The sequence below is a fragment of the Notolepis coatsorum genome (genome assembly GCF_963971535.1).
Source record: "Notolepis coatsorum genome assembly, contig: SCAFFOLD_858, whole genome shotgun sequence".
In the NCBI taxonomy this organism is placed as follows: Eukaryota; Metazoa; Chordata; class Actinopteri; order Aulopiformes; family Paralepididae; genus Notolepis; species Notolepis coatsorum.
Genome location: NW_028174628.1, coordinates 20,001 through 42,661, shown reverse-complemented (window position 1 = coordinate 42,661; position 22,661 = coordinate 20,001). Strand labels below are relative to the sequence as shown.

Below are 22,661 nucleotides of genomic sequence, written 5' to 3'. Positions count from 1 at the left end.
TAATTACCTGAGATTATTCAGTTTTTTGGGGGGGGGGGAAACCCCGCATATATCGGTATTGGAAATTAAGAGTTGGACAATATCGGTATATCGGATATCGGTAAAAAAGCCAATATCGAAAACATCCCTACTAGAAAGACAACGTGTAAAATGCACAATTTTCAAAAGCAAACGCACAAATAACGTCCTCTCCTCTCTCTGTCCGCAGGCGCACTAACCGGATGACATGATGGAACGGCACTTGGGAGCGCTTCTGCTGTGGGTCCTGGCGTCGCGGTGTGGCCGGGCCGCGGGCAGCATCCTGTACCGCGTCCAGGAGGAGCAGCCTCCCAACACGCTGATCGGCAGCCTGGCGGCGGACCAGGGCCTGCCCGACACCGGGCACCTCTACAAGCTGGAGGTGGGCGCGCCGTACCTCCGCGTGGACGGCAAGACGGGAGACATCTTCACCACCGAGACCTCCATCGACCGCGAGACGCTGCGGGACTGCAGGACGCCGGCGAAGGGCCGGCCCTGCTTCCTGGAGTTCGAGGTGTCGGTCACGGACCTGATCAAGAGCCAGAGCCCGCGCCTCATCGAGGGCCGCATCGAGGTGCAGGACGTCAACGACAACACGCCGCAGTTCCCCTCCTCCGTGCTCACCATCTCCGTGCCCGAGAACACGCACATGGGCGCGCTGTTCTCCATCCCGCTGGCCACGGACCGCGACTCGGAGAGGAACGGCGTGGCGGACTACGCCCTGGCGGCGGGGCCCGACGCGGCCACGCTGTTCGGCCTGCAGGTGGCGGAGGACCGCGGCGAGAAGCTGCCGCAGCTCATCGTGCTGGGGGGCCTGGACCGCGAGCTGAAGGACTCCTACGACCTGACCATCAAGGCGGTGGACGGGGGGAACCCACAGCGATACAGCAGCGCCCTGCTCAGGGTGGTGGTCACCGACGCCAACGACAACACGCCCAAGTTCGAGAAGTCCGTGTACGAGACCGAGGTGTCTGAGAACAGCCCCGTGGGCCACTCGGTCCTGCAGGTGAGCTGGTGTTTCACAGAGTGTCTGAGAACAGCCCCGTGGGCCACTCTGTCCTGCAGGTGAGCTGGTGTTTCACAGAGTGTCTGAGAACAGCCCCGTGGGCCACTCTGTCCTGCAGGTGAGCTGGTGTTTCACAGAGTGTCTGAGAACAGCCCCGTGGGCCACTCTGTCCTGCAGGTGAGCTGGTGTTTCACAGAGTGTCTGAGAACAGCCCCGTGGGCCACTCTGTCCTGCAGGTGAGCTGGTGTTTCACAGAGTGTCTGAGAACAGCCCCGTGGGCCACTCTGTCCTGCAGGTGAGCTGGTGTTTCACAGAGTGTCTGAGAACAGCCCCGTGGGCCACTCTGTCCTGCAGGTGAGCCGGTGTTTCACAGAGTGTCTGAGAACAGCCCCGTGGGCCACTCGGTCCTGCAGGTGAGCTGGTGTTTCACAGAGTGTCTGAGAACAGCCCCGTGGGTCACTCTGTCCTGCAGGTGAGCTGGTGTTTCACAGAGTGTCTGAGAACAGCCCCGTGGGCCACTCTGTCCTGCAGGTGAGCTGGTGTTTCACAGAGTGTCTGAGAACAGCCCCGTGGGCCACTCGGTCCTGCAGGTGAGCTGGTGTTTCACAGAGTGTCTGAGAACAGCCCCGTGGGCCACTCTGTCCTGCAGGTGAGCCGGTGTTTCACAGAGTGTCTGAGAACAGCCCCGTGGGCCACTCTGTCCTGCAGGTGAGCTGGTGTTTCACAGAGTGTCTGAGAACAGCCCCGTGGGCCACTCTGTCCTGCAGGTGAGCTGGTGTTTCACAGAGTGTCTGAGAACAGCCCCGTGGGTCACTCTGTCCTGCAGGTGAGCTGGTGTTTCACAGAGTGGGTTCATATTAGAGGACGCTTGTGAAAGGAAAACAGCGTAGATGTGCAGATTTGGCAACAGAAACTGAACAGCGAGGATGGAAAGCTAGGGTATGTATAAGAAGGATACTGTACATAAGGTAGAAGAAGTGGGATGTAGAGGGTTGGTTAAGATAAGATAAGATAAGATATTCCTTTATTGATCCCCTTGGGGAAATTCAGGCATCATAGCAGCGTGGGGGAAGGGGGGGGGGGGGTACAGGTAGTAAAAACAACACAGGCAGTGTAAACAATTAGGTCAATATAATTGACTATCTAACTAACTGAAATATATATTCACAGTATTCACAGTGTCACATAAGGTGCAGTATGCATACGGTAGTGTTATAATTTACTACCTACTGAAATTCACGTTCATACCATGATTGACTATATCACTATTTTGAGAGATGGACATTTGTGGGTAGAGTTTGAAATTAGTTCATGTTTCAAGTTTGTTTATTATTAGTCACGACAAAATACAGAATACTTTATGATGAAATGCTTGTTTCTGTATGAGCCCCTGAGAGTGTGCTGCATACAGTAAAAATAAAATAAGTAAAAAAGGTAATTAAGAAGTAAGTAAAAAGTCAATAAAGTCAATATATATACAACATACAATACAGAGTAAAATGAGTATCAGTGAGGTACAATGCAGCGGTACAAAACGTAGGGTAGGTTGCAAATGAGGTATGAATGTGGTGCAAATCTCTTTAATTATAGATAAATATAAAGTTTGTTAAAGTGTCTAAAGTGAGTAAAGTGAGTGGTAAGGTGAGTGTTTATTTAAAGTTAGTGTGTGCGTGTGGATGTGTGTGCTGTGAGTGCATTTGATGGTTGTTGTATAGTGTTATTGTCGTTGAGCATCCTGATGGCCTGGGGATAGAAGCTCCTTCTGAGTCTCTCTGTACCGGCCATGAGACTCCGGTAGCGCTTGCCTGACCGCAGCAGTTCAGAGAGGCAGTTGTTTGGGTGACTAGAATATTAGTATTATTTTTATTTAGTTTCTGTTTAATTTGTGATATTGTTATCAGGAATATACTGCTTTCGACATTAAGGATAGGATAACATTAGGATGTTCTGCATGTGGGGAGCATGGGCAGTGAGAGCTAGTATGGAGGGAGGGGGGAGGGGGGGTTCAGGGATGCCGGAGCTAGCTAGCTCTTGAGCCTTCCCGAGGTGTTGTGGGCCCAACGGCAGAGGTGCCCACTTTATAACCCTGGTGATATGCTGCTCTCACTGCCTATCTAACTGCCCGTTGGGTTGTGGTGGCCATTAGGGGCCATGTGGTAGGGGTGTAGCGTCAGCATTGTCAATACTGTACCTGGAGCTCACATCAAAGGGGCACAGGTCTGTTGAAGTTGGAAATGCTGTTTGGGAGCCATTTGTAGTGTGTAGTTTCCATATTCCAATCCAATCCAATCCACTTTATTTATAAAGCACATTTAAAAACAAAAAAGTTGAGCAAAGTGCTGTGCAAGTCCCACAACATAAGATAAGAACATAAATACATAGACAAATGAAAGCACACAATAAAAACATAATCAATATGTCACATAAAAAAGGCAGGTCTCTCAAAAACTGTTTAAAAACCAAAAGCCAGAACAAATAGATTGATTGATTGATTGAATGATTGATTGATTGATTGATTGATTGAAAAGTTTATTAACAGATTGCAGAATGGGTACAGTACAGTACAGCTCAATACATACAATTGTTAAGGGGATGCAGACCAGACAAAGACTTTCGTCTTGTTTACATCAGGGTCCCCCATTTTCAATTCATCATAACATATATGACATACATGACATACAGATAGTCAGTACTGCTACATCTATACATTTATGACATACCAGATTTGCAAATACAGCACTGTTTGTGATACAAAAAGTGTCCAGAAAAAGAGTGTATATACATTTGACGTAGAAACTGTACATTGGAGGAGGTTGGGTATGTGGGGTGGGGTTGGGTGGGTGGTGGCTGTACATTGGGGGGGGGGGGGGGGGGGGGTTGGGTAGGGGTGGGGTGGGGGACACTGTACACTGTACATTGGAATACTGACAAAGCCATACTTGGTCATTTACTGTGCAACTGGGTTAGGACATTTGTAGGGGCCAGTTTCGAATTGCAGTCTCCCGTAGGTGTTCCTTGAGAGTGGTTTTGAAAGTGGGTAGTGATTCACATTCCTTTACAGCTTTAGGTTGGGCGTTCCACATTGATGTGGCATAATTGCAAAACGTGTTTAGTTCCTTGTTTGAGCCGAATCTGGGTTTAACATGATTTGTGGAGCTCCCTCTGGTGTTGTGATCGTGGTATTCACTGACCTATGGGAAGTATTTTGACATGTACATGGGTATCTTGGTCGTGTAGTGTATCTTGTAGACCGGGCCCATTGCAAGTTGCTGTACTCTGTTGTCTACTCTAAGCCATCCTAGGTTGTCAAAGTGGGCAGGGGTGAGGTGGGTTCTAGGAGTAAGGTCAAGCAGTAGTCTGACTAGCTTGTTTTGAGATGTTTGTAATTTGTTTTTTAGTGCCTTTGAGGTGCTTTGGTACCATGAGGTGCAGGCATAGTCGTGTGTTTTGAGGCGTGATTTGAACACCTGCAGAGTGGGGGCCTGTCTAACATGCAGAGTGGGGGCCTAACATGCAGAGTGGGGGCCTGTCTAACCTTCAGAGTGGGGGCCTGCCTAACATGCAGAGTGGGGGCCTAACATGCAGAGTGGGGGCCTGCCTAACATGCAGAGTGGGGGCCTGCCTAACATGCAGAGTGGGGGCCTGCCTAACATGCAGAGTGGGGGACTGTCTAACATGCAGAGCGGGGGCCTGTCTAACATGCAGAGCGGGGGCCTGTCTAACATGCAGAGTGGGGGCCTGCCTAACATGCAGAGTGGGGGCCTGTCTAACATGCAGAGTGGGGGCCTGTCTAACATGCAGAGTGGGGGCCTGTCTAACATGCAGAGTGGGGGCCTGCCTAACATGCAGAGTGGGGGCCTGTCTAACATGCAGAGTGGGGGCCTGTCTAACATGCAGAGTGGGGGCCTGTCTAACCTGCAGAGTGGGGGCCTGTCTAACATGCAGAGTGGGGGCCTGCCTAGCATGCAGAGTGGGGGCCTGTCTAACATGCAGAGTGGGGGCCTGTCTAACATGCAGAGTGGGGGCCTGCCTAACATGCAGAGTGGGGGTCTGTCTAACATGCAGAGTGGGGGCCTGTCTAACATGCAGAGTGGGGGTCTGTCTAACATGCAGAGTGGGGGCCTGTCTAACATGCAGAGTGGGGGCCTGTCTAACCTGCAGAGTGGGGGCCTGTCTAACATGCAGAGTGGGGGCCTGTCTAACATGCAGAGTGGGGGCCTGTCTAACATGCAGAGTGGGGGCCTGCCTAACATGCAGAGTGGGGGCCTGTCTAACATGCAGAGTGGGGGCCTGTCTAACATGCAGAGTGGGGGCCTGTCTAACATGCAGAGTGGGGGCCTGACTAACATGCATAGTGGGGGCCTGTCTAACATGCAGAGTGGGGGCCTGCCTAACATGCAGAGTGGGGGCCTAACATGCAGAGTGGGGGCCTGTCTAACATGCAGAGTGGGGGCCTGTCTAACATGCAGAGTGGGGGCCTGCCTAACATGCAGAGTGGGGGTCTGTCTAACATGCAGAGTGGGGGCCTGTCTAACATGCAGAGTGGGGGTCTGTCTAACATGCAGAGTGGGGGCCTGTCTAACATGCAGAGTGGGGGCCTGTCTAACATGCAGAGTGGGGGCCTGTCTAACATGCAGAGTGGGGGCCTGTCTAACATGCAGAGTGGGGGCCTGCCTAACATGCAGAGTGGGCGACTGCCTAACCTGCAGAGTGGGGGCCTGTCTAACATGCAGAGTGGGGGCCTGTCTAACATGCAGAGTGGGGGCCTGCCTAACATGCATAGTGGGGGCCTGCCTAAAATGCAGAGTGGGGGCCTGCCTAACATGCAGAGTGGGGGCCTGTCTAACATGCAGAGTGGGGGCCTGTCTAACATGCAGAGTGGGGGCCTGTCTAACATGCAGAGTGGGGGCCTGCCTAACATGCAGAGTGGGGGCCTGTCTAACATGCAGAGTGGGGGCCTGTCTAACATGCAGAGTGGGGGCCTGTCTAACCTGCAGAGTGGGGGCCTGTCTAACATGCAGAGTGGGGGCCTGCCTAGCATGCAGAGTGGGGGCCTGTCTAACATGCAGAGTGGGGGCCTGTCTAACATGCAGAGTGGGGGCCTGCCTAACATGCAGAGTGGGGGTCTGTCTAACATGCAGAGTGGGGGCCTGTCTAACATGCAGAGTGGGGGTCTGTCTAACATGCAGAGTGGGGGCCTGTCTAACATGCAGAGTGGGGGCCTGTCTAACCTGCAGAGTGGGGGCCTGTCTAACATGCAGAGTGGGGGCCTGTCTAACATGCAGAGTGGGGGCCTGTCTAACATGCAGAGTGGGGGCCTGCCTAACATGCAGAGTGGGGGCCTGTCTAACATGCAGAGTGGGGGCCTGTCTAACATGCAGAGTGGGGGCCTGTCTAACATGCAGAGTGGGGGCCTGACTAACATGCATAGTGGGGGCCTGTCTAACATGCAGAGTGGGGGCCTGCCTAACATGCAGAGTGGGGGCCTAACATGCAGAGTGGGGGCCTGTCTAACATGCAGAGTGGGGGCCTGTCTAACATGCAGAGTGGGGGCCTGTCTAACATGCAGAGTGGGGTCCTAACATTCAGAGTGGGGGCCTGTCTAACCTTCAGAGTGGGGGCCTGTCTAACATGCAGAGTGGGGGCCTGTCTAACATGCAGAGTGGGGGCCTGCCTAACATGCAGAGTGGGGGCCTGTCTAACATGCAGAGTGGGGGCCTGTCTAACATGCAGAGTGGGGGCCTGCCTAACATGCAGAGTGGGGGCCTGCCTAACATGCAGAGTGGGGGCCTGCCTAGCATGCAGAGTGGGGGCCTGTCTAGCATGCAGAGTGGGGGCCTGTCTAACATGCAGAGTGGGGGCCTGTCTAACATGCAGAGTGGGGGCCTGCCTAACATGCAGAGTGGGGGCCTGTCTAACATGCAGAGTGGGGGTCTAACATGCAGAGTGGGGGCCTGCCTAACATGCAGAGTGGGGGCCTGCCTAACATGCAGAGTGGGGGCCTGTCTAACATGCAGAGTGGGGGCCTGTCTAACATGCAGAGTGGGGGCCTGTCTAACATGCAGAGTGGGGGCCTGTCTAACCTGCAGAGTGGGGGCCTGTCTAACATGCAGAGTGGGGGCCTGCCTAACATGCAGAGTGGGGGCCTGCCTAACATGCAGAGTGGGCGACTGCCTAACCTGCAGAGTGGGGGCCTCTCTAACATGCAGAGTGGGGGCCTGTCTAACATGCAGAGTGGGGGCCTGTCTAACATGCAGAGTGGGGGCCTGTCTAACCTGCAGAGTGGGGGCCTTCCTAACATGCAGAGTGGGGGCCTGTCTAACATGCAGAGTGGGGGCCTGCCTAGCATGCAGAGTGGGGGCCTGCCTAACATGCAGAGTGGGGGCCTGTCTAACATGCAGAGTGGGGGCCTGTCTAACATGCAGAGTGGGGGCCTGTCTAACATGCAGAGTGGGGGCCTGTCTAACATGCAGAGTGGGGGCCTGTCTAACATGCAGAGTGGGGGCCTGCCTAACATGCAGAGTGGGCGACTGCCTAACCTGCAGAGTGGGGGCCTGTCTAACATGCAGAGTGGGGGCCTGTCTAACATGCAGAGTGGGGGCCTGCCTAACATGCATAGTGGGGGCCTGCCTAAAATGCAGAGTGGGGGCCTGCCTAACATGCAGAGTGGGCGACTGCCTAACCTGCAGAGTGGGGGCCTGTCTAACATGCAGAGTGGGGGCCTGACTAACATGCAGAGTGGGGGCCTGCCTAACATGCAGAGTGGGGGCCTGTCTAACATGCAGAGTGGGGGCCTGCCTAACCTGCAGAGTGGGGGCCTGTCTAACATGCAGAGTGGGGGCCTGCCTAACATGCAGAGTGGGGGCCTGTCTAACATGCAGAGTGGGGGCCTGTCTAACCTGCAGAGTGGGCAGCTCGTTCCAGAGCGTTGGGGCTGCCACAGCGAAAGCACGGTCGTCCCTAAGCTTCAGCCTGGACTTGGGAACAGCCAATACTGTATAAAGTATTTATAGGCATTTATAGGCATGTTAGACTTTCTTTTGGCAATGAGAGTGGGTTTCTTCATTGAGCACTTATCCTGATCATTAGAGCACAAGGATCTTGCGTTTCATTATAAATTGGACCTACTTGCGATATTAGAGACTTGATGGCAATCAAATAATGCTGTGTCCTTAGAATTTAACAGCTGATGAGCACAGTACAGCTTAACCAAAGTTGAGTAACAATTAACCTATGCACATCAGTTGCACATCAGTTGCTCCCTGAGATAGATTGTGTTTCTAATACCAAATCCCCAAAAAGAAACATCCCATTATACACCTAAGAATAATTATGTTTCTCTTCTTATCTCTCTGATACAAAACTATTGCAACATGCCGATCACAATTAACCCATGAAGCAATTTAAATGATCGCATTCAAATTGAAACTATTTTTTTTTAATTTATTTTGTAGAATACATACAGTATGCAATGAGTAATCATGCTGTGACATCTCTGGGAAGTGGATCTTAAACACACATCCCCATATATATTTTGCCCACTTTAACTCATAATTGCGCCATCGCTTAATGCGCCAGAGGGCGCTAGTACGCCATCGCTTTAATCAATGGGGAGACTGCGAGATTTGCGAGTGCTTAAATTATATCTTATATTATAGCTATGGGTCTAATACACCCGTCGATTGTCAGTGAGTTGCTTCCAGTCAACATGTACAAAACAGACTTTTTTTTCATCAGTACATTTCCGTTTTATACCGTTTTGAATACGAGTATAGTTTGGGTGCTTCTGAGTAATTCCAGGAAAATACGCGATAATAGCCCTTTAGTGGAATACACTAAACACGTTGTAATTTTTCGCCTGATTATCGAATCTTCCTGAAATCAATGCTAGATCATCACTACTATCCTTCCTCATGCAAGCATGAAAACACCCTCGTAGCGCGGGGCTCCCCAGCCACCTCCTGCACTCAACGGCACACAGCCACACAGACACACACGGCATCGATCGCGGTAGAAAGAAATTTCAGATCAACGCAAGATTTTATATATAGTTTTCTTACCTTGTCTCTGATGTAATGCAAAAGAAATAATCCAATTATCTGATCGCCATTCCAAATACTGCTCGTGGAGGTCCGTCCCACAGTACCGAGCGTTACACATGAACAGGCGGGCGGGGTTAGTGTACCATGCCATCGTTGTAAAGGCCTGCCTCGTCTGAGTATTTAAACCCCGCCCGCACGGCTCAGATCAGCCCTGAAAATAAACTACACCATTTCTAATAGAGTGCAATACCTAAGGCATAGGTGGCAGTATTTGACCTTTTTCAAGCTCAGACCCATTCCCAATGATAACATCAGGCTGGATGGATGAAAATGAATGGATATAGCTAATAAAAGAAATAACGATTAAAACCCGAGTTTTCTCGTCATTGGCGCTGAATGAGTTAATAACCCCTTTAAATATCCAAATGTAACATCTAAATTCAACTTAAAGGATAACTCCAACATTTTGGGAAATTAGCTTATTTAACATCTTCCCTGGAGTTAGACAAGAAGATACATACCTTTTTTGTCTCTGTGCGTGCATTTAGCTTTGGGAACAGACGCTCCGTTAGCATAGCTTAGCTTCATCACTGGAAGTGAGGCAGGACAGTACCCTGACGTTCCCTACAGGTTTGTTGATATTCTCATTCCTTCAAAGGATCTGAACCGATTGAAGTTTATGGATACCATGACTTAAAATCCTCTTACCTTGACGATTAAAAGCCTCCCCAATTTAGAAAACAGTAATCCAATGGCTGGTATTGATAATATACTACTAACTACTGGAGGCTCGGAGCTAACCGGAGCTAACGCAGAACAGGATGTGTAAAGCAAATATAATGACTTCCTTTCTGGGGTTTTCAAAATAAAAGTGCGACGTTTATAGCAGCGGAAAACGTTTATTTTGTACATTATCTAACGTTAACACGAACCTAAACTAACGTTACAACTAACCTAAAGTTAGTTTAGGTTTGTGTTAACGTTAGATAATGTACAAAATAAACGTTTTCCGCTGCTATAGACGTCGCTCTTTTATTTTGAAACCCCCCAGAAAGGAAGTCATTGCTCTCGTTATCTGCTTGAGTGTCCGGTTAGCTCCGTTAGCGTGCAGTAGTTAGTAGTATATCAATACCAGCCATTGGATTACTGTTTTCTAAATTGGGGAAGCTTTAAATCGTCAAGGTAAGAGGATTTTAAGTCATGGCATCCATAAACTTCAATCGGTTCAGATCCTTTGAAGGAATGAGAATATCAACAAACCTGTAGGGAACGTCAGGGTACTGTCCTGCCTCACTTCCAGTGATGAAGCTAAGCTATGCTAACGGAGCATCTGTTCCCAAAGCTAAATGCACGCACAGAGACAAAAAAGGTATGTATCTTCTTGTCTAACTCCAGGGAAGATGTTAAATAAGCTAATTTCCCAAAATGTTGGAGTTATCCTTTAAGCCCTGAATGTCAATGAGAGGCAGTATATGTCTGCACCAATTCAAATATAGAGAGAGAAAAAAGGAAAAGATGCACTCAAATAATGTTGTACAAGCTGGACCGTGTTTCAGTCCAGAAAGCTGTATCTGAACTACCAACCAACTACCAGGGGGATTCAGGTCATGTCCACACGAATCCGGATATTTAGCAAAACACACATTTTCTTCTACGTTTGGGCCTTTCATCCACACGTAAACGGCATTTTTTCCCGAAAAAGTAAACAGTGATTTTCGTAAAAACGCGTTTTACGTATGTAAATATTTCTATTTTAATAAGAGAAAAGTTTGTGAAGATTTTTTCAAAGATCTGTCTCAGTGGATCCGTGTAGCCACGTTAAACACATATCTAGAGCAGGCGTCGGCAACCTGCGACTCTTCAGCCACTCTGCAGTGGCTCTGTAAGTTTGAACATTTTTAATAATATGGAAATAAATAACTAATTAATTAATTAATTAATTAATTAAAGAGTAAAGAGTGTTTAATAAATAAATCAACTAAAATACACATCACACCCCGTGCCTCTCCCTGCCATCTGAAGGTGGCTAATCTTGAGTTCCGGACCCCCCAGTGAGTTAACCATGGATAAATAAATAAAAAATTAAAGTAGAGGGATTAATTCAGCGTGGACAGATTAATTTGCTTCCACTACTAATGATGCAGGCTTGATATGTGGCGAGAAATAAGCGGACAACGAAGAAACGTCACTCGCCATTGAAAAAAAATCAAAAGCGTGTATTTAACAAACTCAAACACGTTCTAAAGACGGTTTTATATTAACTTAATAAAACAAATTTAAATCGACTTATGTCAACGAAAATGTCCACTAGGCCTAACTAGATAACAGATAAATCCCCCTTTACACACAAGCAGCGTCTGATGGCCGAATCTGTCGGACGGCGCACTGGAGTAGATAGAGAAACGATATGAAATATAGAAATACTGTAGATGCGTTCATTAGAGAAAATGTATTTCAATAACATAGCCCTATTCTATGTGCACTACCATTAATGCAAATTAGATATAGACTTTCAATTTTGACTGAGAGAAGATCTCCCGATTCAGATACAATTCAACACAAACGGTTCCAAAGATATTTAATTAGTTTGTCTGCATATTTTCACACCGCCAACAAGTTCTCTTTTTCAGATTGTCTGTCACTACATTATTTTACTTTTCAGTTTTTGCCGGCAATGAAAATCAGCTCACTACGCATGCTCAGACTGTTGTTCTATGGTATTTGAGATATCGCGTATCGCCACCTACTGGCTCGGCATGCTTGTTGGAGAAATGTATATATGCGTTTCTGCGTTTGCGTCCGGACGGAGGTATTTTTAAAAACCCCGCCGTGTGGACGAGGATAGTTTTTTAAACGGAGCGTGAACATGGCCTCAGTCCCAATGATTGGTTCGCAGATATTTCCCGAGCCTTTTGCATAGTTTTCTTCTCTGCACTATACGCCCTTGTTTCGACCACTCACACCCTTCCCTGGCACCCCATGCTGCTCTGAGGAAACACAATGGCATCTTTTATGGAAATAGATTCAGCAGTGGAACGATATGATACGCCTTTATTGATCCCCTCGGGGGGGTTATGTCTTGGACAGTGCTGTCGCCTCTCTCCTCCAACATAAAGTAAAACCATAGCATAGAACATTACACATCTCGTTTAATTTCATGCTCAAAAGATATAGACACAAATATTTCTCTGGAAGACCACTAAAGTGGCAACACAGAACGCTTTTTATTCCAGTGGGGTGGATGGTGCTCTGCGTATAGGCACATAACTACTATAGGAATAGTCTTGTTATCACATAACTACTATAGGAATAGTCTTGTTATCATAATAACTACTATAGGAATAGTCTTGTTATCACATAACTACTATAGGAATAGTCTTGTTATCATAATAACTACTATATGAATAGCCTTGTTATCACATAACTACTATAGGAATATTCTTGTTATCACATAACTACTATAGGAATAGCCTTGTTATCACATAACTACTATAGGAATAGTCTTGTTATCACATAACTACTATAGGAATAGTCTTGTTATCACATAACTACTATAGGAATAGCCTTGTTATCATAATAACTACTATAGGAATAGCCTTGTTATCATAATAACTACTATAGGAATATTCTTGTTATCACATAACTACTATATGAATAGCCTTGTTATCACATAACTACTATATGAATAGTCTTGTTATCATAATAACTACTATAGGAATAGTCTTGTTATCACATAACTACTATATGAATAGTCTTGTTATCATAATAACTACTATAGGAATAGTCTTGTTATCATAATAACTACTATATGAATAGCCTTGTTATCATAATAACTACTATAGGAATAGCCTTGTTATCATAATAACTACTATAGGAATAGTCTTGTTATCATAATAACTACTATAGGAATAGCCTTGTTATCATAATAACTACTATAGGAATAGCCTTGTTATCATAATAACTACTATAGGAATAGTCTTGTTATCATAATAACTACTATAGGAATAGCCTTGTTATCATAATAACTACTATAGGAATAGTCTTGTTATCACATAACTACTATAGGAATAGCCTTGTTATCATAATAACTACTATAGGAATAGCCTTGTTATCATAATAACTACTATAGGAATAGTCTTGTTATCACATAACTACTATATGAATAGTCTTGTTATCATAATAACTACTATAGAAATAGTCTTGTTATCACATAACTACTATAGGAATAGCCTTGCTATCATAATAACTACTATAGGAATAGCCTTGTTATCACATAACTACTATAGGAATAGCCTTGTTATCATAATAACTACTATAGGAATAGCCTTGTTATCACATAACTACTATAGGAATAGCCTTGTTATCATAATAACTACTATAGGAATAGTCTTGTTATCATAATAACTACTATAGGAATAGCCTTGTTATCACATAACTACTATAGGAATAGCCTTGTTATCATAATAACTACTATAGGAATATCCTTGTTATCATAATAACTACTATAGGAATAGTCTTGTTATCACATAACTACTATAGGAATAGTCTTGTTATCATAATAACTACTATAGGAATAGTCTTGTTATCATAATAACTACTATAGGAATATCCTTGTTATCACATAACTACTATAGGAATAGCCTTGTTATCATAATAACTACTATAGGAATAGCCCTGTTATCATAATAACTACTATAGGAATAGTCTTGTTATCATAATAACTACAAGTTTCAAGTTTCAAGTTTCTTTAATAGTTGTCATACAGAAGTACAGAATACTTTCATACAAAATGCTTCTTACTGTTACGCTCCAGAGACTGTGCTAGACAAGATAGTATCAAATAACATAGTATAGCATGTAATTTAGAAGTAGAAAATGAGGGGGGCGCGTGTCACGGATACGCGGTGTCAACAGTGTCGTCATAGACGCGCGCAGTAAGGTGGTTGTTAGTATCGGTGCATTTATCTACACTGAGCTGAAATGAAACGATATATTAACTATATTTATTTAAAACACATACATTTACTTATTCACAATTATACATACGGTAGTTACGACACACATATTAACTATTTACAATACAGGGAGGCACATACAACACCCATATTAATTATTTACAACCCTTACAAAGCCAATGGTTCAATGGCACATTGCACAGTTGTGGTCATTGCCCTCCTAGGTTTCCTGAGGAACATTTCAAAGGGCCTCCCGGTAGCGGAAGCCCCCGAGTGGATGGAGACCCTCATGCAGGCTGCGAGATGCTCCCCCTGCAGAAGGTCTGTCTTCACCTGCAAGTAGCAGATGAAGAGTTTAAGTTATGACATAAATGAGCATGTTTTTTTAAATCTAGAAATCAGATTTATATTTCTCTTTTACTGCTACAGTAGTTAATGTATTGGCAGGGGTTTTATTTAACATTTGACTATACAAATTTAAATAAAAATATCCACAGATAGCTAGTACACAGACCTACAAATACAGTTGAAATTAAAACTGACATGAAATACCTACATACATACAACTCCACGTGACGTTGCGTGGCAGGACTGTGGTTGTCAGATGATGCGCGTCGGTCTCACTTGTCCTTTCGGTAGGACTGGCATGGAGACTCAATGAACGCACGCATCTGGCTACTGTTACAAGGGAATGGGGAATGTGATGTGGTGTGTTCAATTGGTACATCCCAGCAGGGACCAGGATGTTATATACACCCCCCCCCCCCCCCAGTGGTGTGTTCAGTTGGTACGTCCCAGCAGGGACCAGGAAGTTATATACCCCCCCCCCCAGTGGTGTGTTCAGTTGGTACGTCCCAGCAGGGACCAGGATGTTATATACCCTAACCCCCCCCCCCCAGTGGTGTGTTCAGTTGGTACGTCCCAGCAGGGACCAGCGTGTTATATAACCCCCCCCCCCCCCCAGTGGTGTGTTCAGTTGGTACGTCCCAGCAGGGACCAGGATGTAAACTATGTGATGTTATTGGTTGCAATACAGACGCACAGTTGACACACGCCTCTCTTGTTATTGAACACAAACAGCAGCTGCCCCTAGTAGCTGCCTGGCTTCTTATGTTGCCGACATATCCTACAGGACATTCCTTAAAATAGAAAGAATTGATTTGCTTGTTGTTAGCCATGTTGATCACAGCGAAACCACAGCGCCGATGCATAATGACAGTGGCAGTTTCAGGCTTTTTGCGGGCCCTGTGCAAAAGGTTGTTTGGGGCCCCCCGAACGTTAAGAGGATATATAAATTATAATATATTTCTTTTTTTCTTTTTTTCTTGAGCTCATAGGTGCTTTCACTTAATGCGAGCTGTGTCTTTGCCCATCTCTGTGTCGAACAGCCTGCAAACTACCTGGCGTTCTATCGTCACGCTCTAAGACAAACTCTAACCTTAACCAACTTCGAAAGAGTGCCTAAGCTTAACCGGTGTAGAAACAGGCGTCGGCCAATCAGAGAGCGTCTTGCCAGAAATGCGGCTACGGAAAAAAATAACGCATCACTGTGCCTAGTTTAATAAAAAGTGAGAAATCGGTCCCATGGGGTCCCATGAGGGGGGGGGGGCATAGTCAGTTTATTTTTTCAGACAATAGACAGACGATAACAATGCCCATAGAAAACTACTGACAGAGGCTGTGTTGAATAGTGCTCACGTAATATATCTCACATGGATATATTCAGAAGAGATTATATACATGCTACCTTTAACTCTAACCTTGACTTGTTGAACTGTAACCCGTTATTCACACCTTTAACCCGCGGGGCCTTCTCTCTTCCCGTCCAGGTGAAAGCCGACGACTCCGACCTGGGCCCTAACGGGGAGATCGAGTACGCGCTGCACCCGGCGGTGGACCCGGTACCGAGGCTCCTCCGAATAGACCGATCCAGCGGCGTCATCTACGTCAAGGGACTCCTGGACCGCGAGGAGATCAGCAGCCTGTCGTTCTACGTGGTGGCGCGGGACAAGGGGCCGCAGCCCAAGAGCAGCAAGACCTTCGTGACCATCGAGGTGACCGACCAGAACGACAACGCGCCCGCCGTGGAGATCCGCGGCATCGGCCTCGTGACCCACAGCGACGGCGTGGCCAACATATCGGAGGACATGCCCGTGGGCACGGCCGTGGCCCTGGTGCAGGTGTCCGACCGGGACGAGGGCGAGAACGCCGTGGTCACCTGCGTGGTGGCCGGCGACGTGCCCTTCCAGCTGCGGCCCGCCAGCGACTCGTCCAGCGACAACAAGCGGAAGTACTTCCTGCAGACCACCACGCCGCTGGATTACGAACGGGTGAGGGATTACCGCGTGGAGATCGTGGCGGTGGACTCGGGCAACCCGGCGCTCTCCAGCACCAACAGCCTGAAGGTGCAGGTGACCGACGTGAACGACAACTCGCCGGTGTTCTCGCCGACCCTGTTCGAGGTGGACTTCCCCGAGGAGAACCAACCCGGCGAGCGGGTGGTGGAGGTGGCGGCCTCGGACGCCGACAGCGGCACTAACGCCGAACTCGTCTACAGCATTGTGGCGGACGCGTCTATCAAGGGCCTGTTCGAGATCGACCCGAATTCGGGGGAAGTAAGAGCCAAAAGCCCGCTGGACCGAGAGCATAAAGAGCGCTACGAGTTCCGGGTCATGGCGGCAGATAAAGGGTCACCCAGTCACAAGGGAACGGCGACCGTGGTGATAAACGTCCTCGACCGCAACGACAACGACCCGCGGTTCATGCTGAGCGGATACAGCTTCTCGGTCCTGGAGAACATGCCTCCCCTCAGTCCCGTGGGCATGGTGACCGTCACGGACATGGACCGGGGCGAGAACGCTCACGTTCGCCTCACCGTCGAGCCCGACGGGGGCAAGTTTGTGGTCCAAAACGGCACAGGCACCATTCTGTCCAGCATTTCGTTTGATCGGGAGAAGGAGAGCAGCTACACCTTCCGTCTGAAGGCGGTGGACGGCGGAGATCCCCCTAGATCGTCATACGTAGGCGTCACCATCAATGTGCTGGATGAAAACGACAACAACCCCGTGGTCACCAAGCCCGCCAACTCCTCCTTCCGCCGCCTGTCCCCTCTCGCGTCTCCGGACAGCCACGTGGAGCTCGTGGAGGCGGAGGACCTGGACAGCGGCCCCAACGCGGAGCTCGTCTTCAGCATCGTAGGCGGGAACCCTTACCAGCTGTTCCGCATATCGCCCTCCAACGGTGAGATCACGCTGGCCAAGGAGCTGACCCGGAAACACAGCGGCCTCCACCGTCTGGTGGTGCAGGTCAGCGACCGGGGCAAGCCCGCGCGCCACGCCACCGTCATGGTCCACATCTACGTCAACGAGACCATCTCCAACGTCAGCCTGGTGGAGGCGCTGGTGGGCCACAGTCTCAGCATGCCGCTGGACGTCCACATCGCCGGCGACCCCGAGGACGGCCTGGCGGCGCAGCGCAGCAACATCCTGTACGGGAGCCTCGCCGGCGTGGCGGTGGTGGTCATGTTGATCCTGGCGGTGATGTTCATCCGACACCACATCCAGACGGAGACCAAGAGCGGCTATCAGGCCGGCAAGAAGGAGTCGAAGGACCTGTACGCGCCCAAGCAGGGGCCCAAGAATGGAAAAGGCAAACGGGGAAGGAAAGGAAAACCGCAGAAGTCCCCGAAACCCCTTGGGGGGGAAGAGGAGGAGGTCAGCCTTCAGAAGAGTCTGAAGTTCCACCTGGATGGGGTCAGTGATAGCCCCAGGATCCACCTGCCCCTCACCTACCCCCCGGGGAGCCCGGACCTCGGCAGGCACTACCGCTCCAACTCTCCCCTGCCCTCCATCCAGCTCCAGGCCCAGTCGCCCTCGGCCTCCCAGAAGCACCAGGCGGTCCAGGACCTCCCCGCCACCAACACCTTCGTGGGCACCGGAGGAGACGACAACTCCACCGGCTCGGACCAGTACTCAGACTACAGCTACAAGGCCACCCAGCAGAAGTACAGCAGCAGCAAACAGGTAGGAACCACGTTTCTTTAAATGGCGTATAGCTACTGTCGGTGGAGCGATAATGTTTCAGACATGTTTTGGGTGTATGCCTTTTGCCATGTGGACACGCACGCACACACACACACACGCGCACACACACACACACACACACACACACACACACACACACACACACACACACACAAACACACACACACACATGCGCACACACACACACACACACACACACACACACACACGCACGCACACACACACACACACACACACACACACACATGCACACACACACACACACACACACATACACACACACACACACACACACACACGCACACACACACACACACACGCGCACACACACACACACACACACACACACACACACACACACACACACGCGCGCTATGTGCTTTATTCGAATCTGCAGATCAAATCACACCATACACCAAAGTTTGGGGGGGGGGTGGTCCCATGGATTGTTATTTCTATGGCCCACAACAACACATATGTACAGGTGGATTTTCAAAAGAACGAAAAGTGGAAGGTGAAGCATAAACAGACCGACACTAGATATTATTATATAGTGTTCAATCATGGAGATGCCCCCTCTGATGCGTAAATCCATGCCGCTGACACATTTACGCTCTGCTGTGCTCTGCATTTGGCACGACACTCTGCTGTCGCGCGCCCTTCCACAAATAAACATGCCACAGTGTTTTCATCGGGGGAAGCCATCGACACTACAGTATTTCCAATGGGTCATCGACAGGGCATAGGACGAAGGCTATACACGCTGGATATAGCTTAGCGCTGCTTTGAAAACAGTTTGGAGGTGTTTATTCCCTCAACTAGTCTTCAACAGGGTAGAAATGAACAGGCTGTCAACATTCCAATAGGGAGGTGTAGTGGTTACTTCCTGGTCTATAGGGAGGTGTAGTGGTTACTTCCTGGTCTATAGGGAGGTGTAGTGGTTACGTCATCGCTGCTTCCGGCCGGTCCACCATCTTGAAAACGCAATGTATTTCCCCCCATGGTCCATTTCTAAATCGTCTTGTTTAAAACAAATAAAGCATGAACATTGGCATGGTGTAGCTTTCTGTGTGTATTCATCCACAATCTATAGCTCAACGTGAAAATATTCGCAATTAATCATAAAAAGACATTTTATTTCAAACAAAAATGCTATGTTAGTGATAGAAGGGAACTCATTTTGTGCAAAAATGGAAAGCTTTTCAATGTTCATGAGGCAGACTTGTTACGATAATCCATTTTCCCAATGATAAATCCCTATACGGGTGGACCTCGCGGGCGGTCCAGGTCGACGTCAGACTACACCTCCCTATAGGAGGCAACGTGAGTGAGTTATAACAGTTATTACTACCGTATTAGTACTGCATGGCCTCTAAGTGAACTAGAAATGTACACTAAAGAGAGCTCTCAAGTAGGGTCATGCGTACTGTTATACGTACATACAGTAATACTGCATTAAGTGGATGAGGCGCCGGGGAAGTGATGGTTCAGGGTTTCCAAAGTGGCACGGCTTTCTGTCCGCCTCTGAGCGCGCCTCCTTACATGCTGCTGTGCTCCACGGCGGTCCTTTTCTCCCGCTGGCTTCCCCGTTCTCAGAGCACCGCACTGAAGCACTGTGGGTGTCGTTGCACGTTCTTTCATGCGTTCCCATTCATCGTTTGAAATGTGAAGATAGCTGAGTAAATCGCCATTCATTCGGTTAGATGTCACCTTTATGAACCACTGTGAAAGGTGCTGTACGTGGTGTTTTGACAAGTAGCTCTACATTCTCTGACAACCATCACTGATATGTGTGTCTGGTCAGTAACCAGACTGGTTTGAGTCATGTTTGTATGCAGTAAAGAGGAAATACATTTTCTGGTATCCAGCTCCCACTTTTCCAAATCAGGAGAGAGAACTCCACGCTGCAAAAAATGGTGTGACGAAAATAAGAAATAAAAACTAGCTTTAAGGAAATAATGTGCTTGAAACAAGTTATATAATCTGCCAGTGCAGTTAGCAAATTTGGCTTGGCAAGATTTCTTGATATAAGTAAACATATCTAGGGTTCTTCTCTCTCCTGATTGGATGAAGTGGGAACAAACCAAGCACTCTATATGCTTAGTTTAGTCTTTGGTCTCACCATTTGAACAAACAAATAGAACAACAATAATGACAATGACAGCAGACATACATATACATACATCTGTAATGGAAAAGTGCAGAGAACGACGTAGGAGTACAATATTTACATCAACAAGGACCGGGTCTAATGAGTGCAAGATTAATAAAATTCCTTAACCCTTTCACTGCCACACGACAGAAGGTTAACCCTTTACTATCACACAACCGACGGCAATGCTCCATCATTAGCATCATCCGCTAATGATGCTAATGATGGAGCATCGCCCTCGGTTGTGTGATAGTAAAGGGCTAACCTTCTGTATTGTCACAGTGAAAGGGTTAACCGGCTGTCGTGTGGCAGTGAAAGGGTTAATGGCATTAGGAATGAAAGAGCTTTTAAAAGTGTTTAGGTTTGCCCTACTGTAGATAGTCTGTAACAACTACCAGAGGGCAACAGCTCGAACTCCCCACAGAGCGGGTGAGAGGGGTCACCCACTATCTCCCTAACTTTCTTCCTAAGCACTTCACCGTAGATGTAGCTTAGCTCTTTCTGTGGCTTCCCTATGGTTTTAGAGGCCAAATTCACTATCATCTGCAACTTATTCCTTCTTTGTATGTTCAGATGTCCGTACCACCACATGGCCATGTTAAAGGTTAAGATCCCCTCCACTGGGTTCTTATAAACCGTTTGCATGATTGGCTTGTGGAACAAAAGTTGTTGAGCTCACGTAAAAGGTGGAGGCGTTGATCGCGTGATTTAAATATGTGGTCAGTATTCTTATTGAAGTTAAGATCGCTATCAATGTACGTGCCGAGATATTTAAAATGATCCACTTGCTCCGTCGTTTGTCTGTTGATCATGGGAGGTATATGACAAGTTCCTTAGTTTGACTTACATTCATCTCTGAGTGATGTAGAGATTCATCATTATCAGTGATGTAGAGCTACTGTAACACTTATTTTAACAGAAATATACATTGTACCTTTAAGGTAGCTTTGGGGTAACTAGAATGCGGGAGCTAAGGAGTATATGGTTGTATGCATTTGTGAAATTTGCCCCTGTCCAGTTCCAAAATAAAATGTCTTTATGGCCATAGCCTCTGGGGCTATGGCCTAGATTAGCTACAGTAATATTTTCTATTCAACGCAAAAACCTGTGGCTCTTCAATATCACAAAGTATTTGCATACACTTCTTTTCGGCTGGTTGGAACCAGGGAACAGTGATTAACAATGCCAGTTCAAAACTAGGTTGAAACTGTGACACTTGGTCGACTCGCCACTACATTAATTCCTATTAAATCTATACACCTTATGATCTCGGAGAACTGTTTCCACGTTGCATGGTTGAAACGATTGTCAATTATCTTAATTTTTTGCCACAGGCTGTAACAGCCATAGAGCAAATTATTCCGCAATCGAAGTGGGTGGGCACCGCTGGGCTCTATAATGTCCAATGAAGTGCAAATGCCTCCGAATAATTTCTGAAAGAAGAAAGTATTACATCAGAGCACGTCATACAGAAGTATAGGTCCACATAGACTCGTGATTTGGTTCCTCTCCTATCTCGGCTGCTTTGTTACCAGCAAGGTGTCCACTACATTTTCCAAAGCCTACAAAAGCTTGGCTTAACTCATCATCATGAGGTATGCACGTCAAATTGATCATATCTATCTATTATTCTAGCTACTAACTGGGGAGACGGAGGAATTATAGACAAATAAGCAAGGGCGATCACGATCATTACTTCGCTGGGATTCATGTTAAAATGAAATAGATCACATAAACACAACAACACTGCTTAACTTATACAATTATTGTTCTAACTGAGATCCCTGGGGCGGGGGGGAAGCAGTAGTTTTTGTGCATACAGTAGATCACACTAGATTGATCAACTTCCTGGCAGATGAGAGTTAACCTACAAATATGAGACAGTTCTGACGTGAGAGGTGCCTATTTCCGTAGGTAGAATGGTGCTCGGAAAACGTTACTCCATCTGTACAGTATATAACTTGCTATTACTGTACTTATTTGACAGCAACAGCAGCCTTACAGTAGGCCATGTATAGCAGTATAGTATATGACTTAAGACAACCAACTGAAACCTACTCCACAGTGCACACAAGGTCAGTTTCAGCTGTGCCTGGTCAGTTTGTACAGACAGGAGCTTGACCCTTTTCATGATAGATTGTGCTGAGAGGAGACTCTCTCGATCAACGTCTTTAATAAGGATAAGGATAAGGATGCTAGGATTCCAAAAATCTGAACTATTCCTTTAACAGCCAAGCGGCAGATGTTATCTCCATAGCAGAATGTTGATTTATGAAGTGTGACACAGTCCAGTGTCGTCTTGTCTCCGTTTTCCACACGATGTGAGACGTAGTATCTGTTGTGCCTCACCGTGACTATAGGTGAGAGTCTCTGGACTGTGTTCACATGGAACTAGGTCATCACCTGGCATGGCAGGACGGTGTGTATGGTCAATGAAAAACATGC

General features: G+C 47.5%; 1 protein-coding gene across 1 annotated transcript; it reads left to right on the top strand.

Annotated features, from left to right (window-relative positions):
- Nucleotides 1-229: 229 nt before the first annotated feature.
- LOC311247517 (protocadherin-1-like) lies at nt 230-18,043 on the top strand (the record flags this gene model as incomplete). The annotated part of the gene is made up of 2 exons (XM_084338556.1): nt 230-1,024; nt 15,851-18,043. Coding segments are annotated over 2 exons (2,988 nt in total), but the record flags the coding sequence as incomplete, so codon positions are not given.
- Between the last annotated feature and the right edge of the window lie 4,618 nt (nt 18,044-22,661).